The sequence below is a fragment of the Rhineura floridana genome, chromosome 2, assembly GCF_030035675.1.
Source record: "Rhineura floridana isolate rRhiFlo1 chromosome 2, rRhiFlo1.hap2, whole genome shotgun sequence".
Lineage (NCBI taxonomy): Eukaryota > Metazoa > Chordata > Lepidosauria > Squamata > Rhineuridae > Rhineura > Rhineura floridana.
Window position 1 is genome coordinate 59,491,593 of NC_084481.1, and position 12,346 is coordinate 59,503,938.

Sequence of the window (12,346 nt, forward strand, 5' to 3'; positions counted from 1 at the left end):
CCAGCACTTTGCATCTCGGAAGCTCATAGAGGCAGTTCTTCTGTGAACTAACAACGTTTGTGCCAAACCCACATCAACTGTCAAGGAGGATTGAGGTCTTTGGCCCTTGAGAGAGATATGTCTCTTCTCCTTTACTGGGGCAGAGAAACATGTAGAATCTTTAACAGCAGATTATCTAAGAAGGAATGAATGCATACAGGCCAATTGGCTAAGGCTTCAGCAAGGAGAATGGAAATTAAACTGAATACCTTCAGGCAATTGTTCTCAATTTCGGCCATGTCCAAGTAGATTTCTTCACATCACCAGCCAATTGCCAGGTCAAAAGCTTCTTTGCAAGACACACAGTTCCAACAGCAGAAGTTATCTATGCTCTCTTGGCTCCTTGGCCTTCCGGAGTCCTGTGTGCATTCTCTCCTTTCCCTCTGCTGTCATGCGCACCAAAGAAGAACTGGGAGGAACAACAACAGTGCTGCTAGTGGTTCCTTTCTGGCCCTGCAGGCCTTGGTTTTTGGACCTGGTCAGCCCGGCATCCATTTCCACCTTGGCATCTTCCACCTTGACCAAATTTCCTATCTCAGGCCTGCTTCTCTACTGAAGTCAATCCTGGTTGAACCTCCATGTTTGGAAATTAAATGGAAGTGCTTCATCAAATGTGGGCCTCTCTACATCAGTAATCAATACCTTGTTGGCCTCCAGATGCCCTTCCACGGTTTCACTATATCAGAGAATGTGGACCATATTCTCTACTTGGTGTACCAAGAGAGGGATCTGCCTGAGGAAAACTGGAATTCTGCTCTCCTTTCCCTTTTGCAAGATGGTATCTCTATGAGCCTAAGACCAAACACTCTGAAACACCAAGCCTTGGCCTTGTCTTCTATACTTTCAAAGGATTCTGACAACTTCTTAGGTTCACATCTTTACCTCAAGCATTGCCTCCATGGAGCCACACTGTCATCACCTCCAACTCAGCATGCGTTTTCCCCATGGGGCCTACATAAGGTCTTAAGAGCTCTGCAAAAACCTCCCTTTGAATCTTTGAAATCTTTGTCTCTTCACTTGCTATCCTTTAAAGTCCTTTTTCAATTGGCAATCAGCTCCACTAGGAGAATTTCTGAGCTGAATGCCTTTCTGTTTCCAGATATTAGTCCTCCAAACTAACCCTTCTTTCTTTCCTAAAATTGTTTCTCCCTTCTGTTGTCAACAGGAAATCATATTTACTTACTTCTGCCCATCTCCTCAGCATCCTACTGAGAAAACGTGGCATTCTTTGGATGTCAGAAGGGACTTAAAGGTATACATCTCCAGGACCAAAACATTTCAACAATCAGATGCCCTGTTTTTTTCCCCCATCCTTCCTTCTTGGGGAACTCCGTTCTTGCAAGATGGCTTTGAGCCTGTATCATTCTTGCTTACTCTAGTTTGCCTTCAAAATTTTTTTGCCCATTCTACTAGAGCAGCAGCTGCATCTGCAGCTTTTTAAAAAATGTGCCCTTACAAGAAATTTTAAGGCAGTGACCTGGGCTGGACCTGGCCCAATACATTTACCAGACATTATAAAATGTATTGTAGTCCTTGGGAGACGGGTGCTCCAACACGCTGTCCTAGTCCAGTAGGCATACTTCCTTTGTACAGTTTTTATCCTACCTTATATGGTGAGTCCCATCTGATGTTATCAACTTGCAGAGGAAAAGAGAAGACTGGGACTCACCATAAAGAGTTCTTTTCTGTGCATGTTCAGATAATATCAGGACCTCTCCCTTTTCTGCACTCTTATGTTTTGGAAATCTACCTGTAGGTTTTACAACTTACTAACAAGTCAGGAGCCTTCCTCTGTAGTAATGTTTCTTTCTCTTCTGCTGTCCTGTTTTTTCTTGAGAGTGTTTGTGCATCTGTTATGTAAATATCGCTGTTTCGTGTTGCTTTCTCCTCTGTCCATTTTGCCTTGTCATCTTTAAACTAGCTCCTAAGGCAGAGGAATCTCTTGAAACATCTCTGGCTAGAACAGTGATTTCTGCATTCAAACACTAGGTGGCAGCTATATGCCATGTGATGTCATCTGAACATGCACAGAAAAGAACTCTTCATGGTGAGTCCCAATTGTCTCATCTAGGCATCCTTCACAAGCCTGATGCCCTCCAGATGTTTTGAACTACTGGCTGAGAGTGATGGGAGTTGTCCAAAACATCTGGAGGGCATCAGTTCGTGAAGACTGATCTAGGCTATTAATGAAGATGTGAAATAGCACTAGTGGTCAGAGAATATCTGAGAACTTTTGTTTGATTCTTTTATCTAGTTTGATGAAAATCTAGTACATATTACTGTTTGTCACAGTCCAGAGTAGTGCTTAAAACCCATTCAAATAATTGAGATAAGTTAGTGTTTACTTTCTGAAGTTTCATTAGTTTTATTTCCCACATAGACAATTACATTTGAAATGAACTGAAGTGCCTTGTTCTCCTCTCTGACCTTTTCTCTCAGGCTGTGTATAAGTCAGATCTGGAATGGCTCCGGGGGATTGGATGGATACCAAATGAGTCTCCAATAGTGAAGAGGGTGAAACATGCCCAGGAAATCCTGAGTGACATCGTGTACTGCACTCCCCGTGACCGTCTGAAATTCACCAACATCGTTGACACTCCAGATGTTGTCCTTGCCAAAACCAATGCCGAGCAAATCAGTATTGTATGTAACTCCTTCTAGTAGCATACAATTGTTTCAGTATACTACAAAACTTTTCTGTTTGTAACATGAAGCATTTGCTTATAATTTGAATTACAAGCATTTGTAATTCAAAAGATTTAAATGTTTCTAAAGTTAAATTGAAATTGTGAAAGAGTATGGGCACATGAGCATAGAATTAACAGATGATTTTGTATTTTTGCAGCCTAAATACAGAGAAGTTTGGGATAAAGATAAAGCTATGATCCACATGATACCAGACACACCTGAAATCTTGCTCTCCAAGGCTAATGCTGTCAATGTGAGCAAGGTAAGTATATTTCTACAGTTCCTCTTAGGCTACTCATAATAAGGATGCTTTAGAAGTTTCAACTTTATTACCCAGCAAGCTCTCATGAAAACTGTAGGCAGATGATTGCACAAGTATTCATGTTGCTGTATGCACAGAAAGTGGGAAATATTAATTGGCAATCTGCTGTGTGTATGGACATTCAGCAAAACATATATGTTAGTAGTTGTCACACATGATTGTTCACATGCAGTTTCCATGCAGTGCTAGAAGAGTTCAATGACGATATAGTGGGGTTTTTTTTGCAGAAACTTTATCAGGATGCTTGGGATGACATGAAGAAATATATTGATTTTAGGGCAGATGCAATCCCAATCAAAGCAGCCAAAGCCTCAAGGGAAATTGCCAGTGATGTAAGTATGCAACTGGAATTTTTCATTGTTTGGTAATTCATTGTCTGTATTTGTGTCTAATAGAATTAAAATGCAGAAACAGAAAATATAGTAAAACTCTCAGTTCAAGGTACGATAAGGAGATGCTATGAGCCAGCCTTCAGTAACCCAGTGCCCTCTGGAATTTCTTGGTGACTATTCTCATCAGCCTCAGTCAGCATCTCGATGCTGGATTGGGGCTGATGGAGGTTGTCATCCAAAATGTGTATGCAACTGGAATTTTTCATTATTTGGTAATTCATTGTCAGTAGACTTTGTGTCTAATAAAATTAAAATATAGGAAATAGAAAATTCATTAAAACTCTCAATTCAAGACAAGGTAAGAGGATGCTGTGGGTGAGCCTTCAGTAATCTGGTACCTCTGGAAATTTTGGAATATAGTTCTCATCAGCTTCCTGCAGCATGCTGTACTAGGGCTGATGGAGGTTGTCATCCACAATGTAGTTGGGGCACCAGGTTGATGAAGGCTGCTGTAGTCTTTGCATATGTTCCAAATTAAAAATCACCTCTCCCTTCAGAATCAACTTGCTGAAGTAGAATATCATGCTCTGTTTCTTGTTGGTTGAAAAAAGACTGATCAAGACAGATGATGAGTAACATCTTCTAAATCCAGTGTTATATGTATAACAGTAGAGTCCTATGTATAGACATAGACTCAGATGTAAGTCCCAATGTATTCAGTGAGACTTACCTCTGAGTAGATATGCATATAAATGTCCTCTTATTTATTTAATTTGTATCCCGCCCTTCCTCCCAGCAGGAGCCCGGGGCGGCAAACAAAGCACTAAAACACTTTAAAACATTATAAAAACAGATCTTAAAATACATTAAAACAAAACAGCATTAAAAACATTTTTTTAAAAAACAACTTTAAAAAAGGGTTAAAAACATTATTAAAAACATATTAAACAATTCTGACACAGATGCAGACTGGGAGAGGTCTCAACTTAAAAGGGTTGTTGAAAGAGGAAAGTTTTCAAAAGGCGCTGAAAAGATAGCAGAGATGGTGCCTGCCTTAATATTACATGTCTAAGTTTTGAGGATGTATCTCTGAGAAGGGGAAGGATGATATAATAATAAAATTGTGCTTAATTTTGAATGTTCGAGATATCAGGGAGGTGTTTTTTAGATTAATTTTTATGCTGTTCTTAGAAGTAAAAAAAGTTGTGTTTCATTTATTAATAAAACACAAAAAGCAGTTTAAAGAAAATATCAGATATTGATAATTGATATTAGCCAAGAATTTTGAATTCCAGAGTTGTTAGCTACAATATCTTTCTATATTTGAATATCAAGCATCAAATGCAAACGTTTAAATTTTAAACAAATCTCTCATGTTTAAACCCGGAATTTAAAATTTAAAACTAGGAGCAAACTTAAGGATGGTACTAAATCCAAAATCAGATTTCCTAGCTCATGGTTTGACCCTTTGATTTTGCCATCTCTGAGTAAAATCATGGAAATGGCCAGATGATTGGAAGAACCTATTTTTTCTGAATTTACAGACGAGAGACGTTCTAAAGAAAAACTTTTATTTATTTAAGGTACACTTTAATCTCGGGTCCACAAAGCACCATACAAATAATATAATTATTGTAAACCGCCCAGAGAGCTTCAGCTATGGGGCGGTATATAAATATAACAAATAAATAAATAAAGCACAATTGCCACTCATCATCTATATAGTGTGATCCCATAAACATTTATGTGGAAGTAGGGCGAATTAATTCAGTGGGACTTACAATTTAATGTACATAGGAATGCCACCTTACTTTAATTTTTAGTAACAGAGTTAAATAGAAAACTCTTCCAAATCTTACCAATACTCCTACAATCTGAGGTATCTAAGATGATAATTCTCTGATTGTGTACATATATATTTTCAAACTGTTATTAGTACAAATACAAAGAAGGCTACCGTAAGCAACTTGGACACCTTGTGGGATTCCTGAACGTCCATGATGATCCAAAGCTGGTATTGGCTAAGCGTGTAGCCAAAATGCAAAGTGCTCGTGAGTACAAGAAACAGTGGAACAAATGGAAAACAAAGATCCATAGTCCGGTTGATATGCTGTCCGTCTTGTTGGCCAAGAAGTGTCAGAAGCTGGTTAGTGATATCGACTACCGCCACTACCTGCACGAATGGATATGTCTGCCTGACCAGAATGATGTCATCCAAGCCAGGAAAGCATATGATCTGCAGAGTGATGTGAGTAAAACTAAATAAATAATAATACCTCTGTCATGACAGCTTGTTTTCTCTTGCTGTCTTTAGACTCTCATGGGATTTGGGTGATTATTACTACTGACTTTTCATCTATCTGAGTTTGGCATTTTGCCTCCATAATTATTACAGATCTTTTCCTAATAAATTTAATAAATGTTTCACTTCTGTGAACATCTAAGACTTACAAAGTGAGTCAACTATGCAGGAAATTATTATAAATTCAGTATTGGTTGGACAATAGTAACACTTCTCAAAAAAAAAAAGACATTGAGACCTCACTCCACCACAAGCATCCAACCATACAAATCTAATTTATTTCAGCTAAGAATTGAATTGAGGCCTCATTCGTTTTGTATTTGAAAATTAGGTTCTAAATTCTAAACTAGTGCAAGGGCCCATGTGTACATTGCCAAACTTTGGTGTACACACCAACCTTCATGGAAATCATCACCCTGGTTATATTTGCTCAGTAGCAACCCAGTGGAACAGGGAGAGAAATGACAAGAATCTGTTACAAGAAACCACAAACTCGGAACTGTAACTGAAGTGAATACACCAGTTTATCAAAGGTATAAAGTTCACAAGAATTTGATTTTGTAATGTATGAATTGGGAAATACACTTTACTATTTTACCTATCCCTTCCAGGAAACAGCGAGCATATCCTTGCTCATGTAAAATCAAAAACATTCCTTACAGGCCTTTTTACAACTACCAATTTCAAGATCAATATTCTTCCTTGCACCCTTTCAAATTCTAGGTAATATCAACAATTAAAACTTTTACACCAAATGATCAATCACTGCAATCCAATACTAAAGGAAAACTCCTAATCCAAACCTTATCTCTGTCTTACATACAGAGGCACAAAACAAAAACAAAATGACTTTCTTAGAGAGAGGGTTCTCAGTTTTACATTACTAATCAGCAGCCAAAGGTTTTATGGCTTAAACTTAAACAAATTACTCTATCTTTCACTTTTCTGCTATGTTACATGCCCTTACTTTCTAGTGTTTAATTGATTCAGGAGCCCAATGCTCAATCAGCAATCAGCTTGTAATTCTAAATTGGGGGATTGCACAGTCCCCTCCCTACCCTAACAGTGTAAAGCCCTTATTAGCCGAGATATGTCCTTTGCCTGGACCCCTTTTTCCAAGGGAGGTTTACCGTGTGAGTCAAGAAATGTCTGTGTCATGATTCTCTCAATTCAGATAAGGGATATGTTGGTCCCTTATCCTGAGTGACTCTCATGCCACCCAGGACCCTGACAAGTCATCTCGAACCTAAGGATTCACTCCCCTCAGTTCACTCAGTCACAAATTCTCAAAACTGTCTCTCAGACTCCTATCACCAATTCTCTTTCACTTTACTCTCCCTTGAAAGCACTATTTTTCATCAGTTAGGCATGAGCATGTCAACAAACCATAAGGGGAAAAAATATCATGAAGCTGCTCAGCTCTCAGTATCTTCAAATACAGAAACACTGCTTCACTCTCCCACTCAACAGTCTTTATCACAAATTCTCAGCTAGGCCTGCCTTCCAGCACACTCTCCATTCCTAATTAGACTCCCTATTTTCCACTGAATTCCCTATTTCAACTGGATTTCCTTTTCCAAACGGATTTCCCTCACCTGTTGCCACCAGTTACTGGGTTTTGGCACCAACTGAAAATTAGGTTCTAAATTCTAAATTAGTGGATCCAATCAAGGCCCATGCATACACTGCCAGATGCTGGCCTATGCATCAATGGCTGTTTTCACACATGGGGCTGATTGGGTTAGTTTAACGTATTAAAAAGGTAGTGCTTCTGTCCCAATTTCTAAAATCCCTTTCACACTGCAGTACCTGTTGCGTTAAGGAACAGCAGCTTTTTCAGCCGATATACTGGCATTTTGCGCAACTGTCTTTCACACAGCTTGTTTTTGTCCCTCACCCATGCACACTGTTCCCCACTGTGTTGGAGGTCTAAGATCTCATCCTGTCACCATGCAAGCCCTCTCCCTTTAGGATCTGACTTTTTAAATTGTTTTAGTTGTATCAAGACAGGGGTGTGTGTAGGAAATGCTGCTGCTATCTGCCCCAATGCCGGAATACCGGTACATTTGTCAGGCAACCCCCCCACGACTAAAGGGCAGGAAAGCACTGCATGCTGGGATGCTTGTACATGAGCGGCTGCAGCTAGTGAAAAACTCTTGCAATCTTCCGGGTACCCAGCCTTGTTAACTGATTATTTCGTTTATCACGGAAATTAGTGCTAAACTTCTCCTGTGCATGTAAAGATGATATCGGGTGGGTAATTAGCTCCACCTAGTGGATGAAGGCAAAAGAGTACTGCTGACGTTTTACTGTAGATTCGTTTCTAGTCTGCGCCTGCTCCATGCTCAGTTTTTCTCTTTTGCCTCCAGAAAGTGGTTGGATCCTCTCTGGCTCCGTGGTTCAGGCTTGTATTGTTTCATTGTTTAGGTCTTCCGTGTTGGTTCTTTGTTGTCCTTTCCCTCAGTGTGTCTTATCCGACACCCAGACCCAGAGTGTATAGAACTTGAACGGAAGAGACTGTTGAAAAAAGGCATCTCTCCCCAAGTTTTGGAAACCATGATGGCTTCTAGACGCCCATCCACACTCAGAATATACGAAAGCACATGAAAGGCCTTCTCATGCTGGTCATGGAAGAGAGGGCTTCTTCCTCGGAAAGCGGGGGTCAACCAGATCCTGTCTTTTCTGCAAGACGGCTTATCTTTAGGTCTCAGACCCAAAGTGCCTGCAGGAAGAAGAGACCATCGCCCAAGGGAAGGAGAGGCTGCTGCTGCTGTGCTGCTGCTGTGGGACCACCACCTCCACCACCCTTCCCTGTGGGACTTCTGCCTGGCAGGACCAGGCCCCAGGTACCCAGCCAGCTGGGACTGTTTCTCACCACCTGTCTCTCTTTGGAGGGATACATAAGCCGGCTGGCTGAGGTGGCCTGGGAGACCCAGTGCCTGCAGGAGGAAGAGACCATCGCCCAAGGGAAGGAGAGGCTGCTGCTGCTGTGCTGCTGCTGCTGCTGTGGGACCACCACCTCCACCACCCTTCCCTGTGGGACTTCTGCCTGGCAGGACCAGGCCCCAGGTACCCAGCCAGCTAGGACTGATTCTTACCACCTGTCCCTCTTTGGAGGGATACATAAGCCGGCTGGCTGAGGTGGCCTGGGAGACCCAGTGCCTGCAGGAGGAAGAGACCATCGCCCAAGGGAAGGAGAGGCTGCTGCTCTTGCTGCTGCTGTGCTGCTGCTTTCTTTTTTTGCTTTCTTTTTTTTATTATTTGTATTTGTGTGGCTGTGTCAGTCGTGTGTGAGTGTGTGTTTATATTGATTTAGTTTAATTTAATTTAATTTAACTTAATCAATTTACAGTTGTTATAGGGTATGGAGGCGGGTCTCCGGACCAATATTGTTTTAGGGTGGGTGGCCTGTTGACTGGCAGATAGGGATAGAGGCATGGGCAAGCCAGGGAGGGAGGTGAGGGGGCAAGTTATAGAAAGATTGGGCAGCAGGCGCTGGAAAGGTGCTGCTGGCAGACCACGCCAGAATAGGGGAACAGGGGATAGATGCATTATACCCATCCCCTGTTCCGGGTCGGCCCAGAACCAGACGAAAACCGGGGGACGCAAGGTTCCTACCAACCTTCGACTGCTGTTATGTAATGCCAGGTCTGTGGCACAAAAAACTTTGCTCATCCATGATATGATCTTGGATGAGCGGGCAGACCTGGCATGTATTACGGAGACTTGGTTGGACGAGGCCTCTGCTCCCATTCTTGAGGCCATGTGTCCACCAGGTTTCTGTTATGCACAGCAGCCGAGGGTGGGAAGGCGGGGAGGGGGCGTGGCAGTCATCTATCGAGAGTCTTTGGTTTTTGCCAGACCTCCTCTCCATAGGACTCAATTTGTTGATTGTATGTACTGGAGGTTGGGCCCGAAGGGCAGTTTGGGGATCCTGCTAGTGTACCGCTGCACAGCAGACTCCCTGGCCGAGGTGCTGGAGGTGGTCTCGGCTGTACGGGCATTGTCCCCAGAATTGTTAGTGCTGGGTGACTTCAACATGCATGCCGAGACCACTCTCACTGGAGCCCCTCGGGATTTCCTGGAAACCATGGCTTCCTGGGAACTGCACCTTAGTAATATTGGGCCCACCCATGTAGTTGGTCATGCTCTCGACCTTGTGTTTGTCCTGGGAGAGGAGAGAAGTGCTCTGAAGTTGGGAGTGGTTTATTCCACCCCTGTGTCATGGTCAGATCACTACCTGGTAAACATAGACTTCTCAATACCACGCCCCCTCCGCAGGGGCGAAGGACCTATTAGAATGGTCCACCCCAGGCGCCTGATGGATCCGGATGGATTCCTGACTGCGCTAGGGGATTTGGAACCTGCTGAAGGTCGCCCGGTCAAAACCCTGGTGAGGGAGTGGAATGATGGGATCACCAGGGCATTAGACCGGGTGGCTCCGAAACGTCCTCTCCCCCTGAATAGAACTCAGTTAGCACCGTGGTATACACCACGGTTGCGTACTCTGAGACAGGAGGTGAGACGACTAGAGCGCCGGTGGCGGAAATCCCACTCCGAAGATGTCCGGACACAGGTTAGAGCAGCGGTAGCTACCTACAAAGTGGCAATAAAGGCAGGAAAGAAGGCTTTCTTTGCTGCCTCTATTGCGTCTGTGGAGTGCTGTCCCAGGAGGCTGTTCCAGGTGGTCCGAAGCCTGGTCGGTCCAGTTGCCCAGGAACCCTTGGAACAGTCAAAAGCCTCCTGTGACATATTGGCAAAGCACTTCGCTGATAAAATCGAACACTCATGGAGCTCGATCCCGTGCGCCATGGATACAGTAAGTGAACCAGAGTTGGCCAGTTTCATGCCTGTAAGTTGGGATCAGTTTCAGCTTCTCCCTTCTGAGGATGTGGACAAGGTGCTTTCGACTGTGAAGCCTACCACTTGCCTAACTGATCCTTGCCCATCGTGGCTCCTTATGAGCTGCAGAGAGAAATTGGGCAAGGGGATTAAAGCGGTGGTAAACGCATCCTTGAAAGAGGGTGTGATGCCATCAGCCTTCAAGGAGGCAATTGTAAAGCCCATCTTGAAGAAGCCCTCCTTGGATCCCCAAGTTTTCAATAACTTTCACCCAATTTCGAACCTACCATTCTTGGGCAAGGTCATTGAGCGAGTGGTGGCCAACCAGTTGTCGACACACTTGGATGAAACGGATTACTTGGATCCGTACCAATCAGGTTTCAGGACTGGTCACGGAACTGAAACAGCCTTGGTTGCTCTGGTAGATGATATGAGGAGGGCATTAGATAGGGGAGAATTCACCTTTCTTGTCCTCCTCGATCTCTCAGCGGCTTTTGATACTGTCGACCACAGTATCCTTTTACAGCGCCTGGAGGGATTGGGAATTGGAGGCACTGTATTACAGTGGTTCCGTTCCTTTCTCTCCGATAGGTACCAACAGGTTGCATTGGGGGAGGAGGTTTCAGACCCTTGGCCTCTCAATTGTGGTGTGCCACAGGGCTCTATCCTCTCTCCCATGCTATTTAACATTTATATGAAGCCGCTGGGGACAATCATTAGGAGATTTGGGCTGCAGTGTCACCAATATGCGGATGACACTCAGCTCTATCTCTCGTTTAAATCTTCACCAGAGTTGGCTGTGGAGACCTTGTCCAAGTGCCTGGAATCCGTGAGTGGATGGATGGGAAGGAACAAGCTGAAGTTGAACCCCGATAAGACCGAGGTGCTACTCGTGGGGGACAAGAGAAGGTTGGGAGATGTTGACCTGAAGTTCAATGGGGTGAGTCTACCCCTAAAGGACCAGGTCCGCAGCCTTGGGGTTGTTCTTGATTCCAGGCTGTCCATGGAGGCTCAGATTTCGGCAGTGAGCCGGGCAGCCTGGTATCAACTACACCTCATACGAAGGCTGCAACCCTACCTTCCTGTTCATCAGCTCCCACTGGTAGTACACGCCCTGGTCACCTCTCGATTGGATTACTGTAATGCGCTCTATGTGGGGTTACCCTTGAAAACGGTCCGGAAATTACAACTTATACAAAACGCGGCGGCTCGACTACTTACGAACAGTCGCCGCCGGGATCACATCACACCAGTGTTGTTCGATCTACACTGGCTTCCAGTTGTCTTCCGGGCCCAATTCAAGGTGTTGGTATTAACCTTTAAATCCCTATACGGTCTCGGCCCAGTTTATCTCACGGAGCACCTTCAACGCCACCAATTATGCCGCCCGACAAGATCAGCCACACAGGGCCTTCTCTCAATCCTGCCGACAAAAACAGCTAGATTGGCAGGAACTAGAGAGAGGGCATTCTCAGTGGCGGCCCCCACCCTTTGGAACTCCCTCCCACAAGATCTCCGGCACGCCTCTTCCCTAAATGTGTTTCGTAAAGCCTTAAAGACCTGGCTCTTTCAACAGGCCTTTGGGATTTCCGGGGAGGGTTAACTTTTATGACTGAAATGCCTCTTACCCTGCACTAATATTGTTGTTGCTGCTGTATTGTTTATATATTGTATTAAAGTATTTTATCACATTGTGTTTTAACTGTTTACATGTACGTCGCCTAGAGTGGCCATCGGCTAGATAGGCGACACCTAAATTAAATTTTATTATTATTATTATTATAACACCCTGAGGCACCAAGTTTCAGCCTTATCGGCAAT

General features: G+C 43.7%; 1 protein-coding gene across 15 annotated transcripts in view; it reads left to right on the top strand.

The window, feature by feature from the left end:
- NEB (nebulin) overlaps positions 1-12,346 on the top strand; it is a 293,643-nt gene that overhangs the window by 169,611 nt on the left and 111,686 nt on the right. For all 15 annotated transcript variants that reach the window (XM_061608784.1, XM_061608789.1, XM_061608791.1 and 12 more), the window contains 4 exons: positions 2,479-2,682; positions 2,885-2,989; positions 3,277-3,381; positions 5,318-5,629. In XM_061608784.1, coding sequence (XP_061464768.1) covers positions 2,479-2,682; positions 2,885-2,989; positions 3,277-3,381; positions 5,318-5,629 — 726 coding nt within the window. The remainder of the gene's footprint in view (positions 1-2,478; positions 2,683-2,884; positions 2,990-3,276; positions 3,382-5,317; positions 5,630-12,346) is intronic.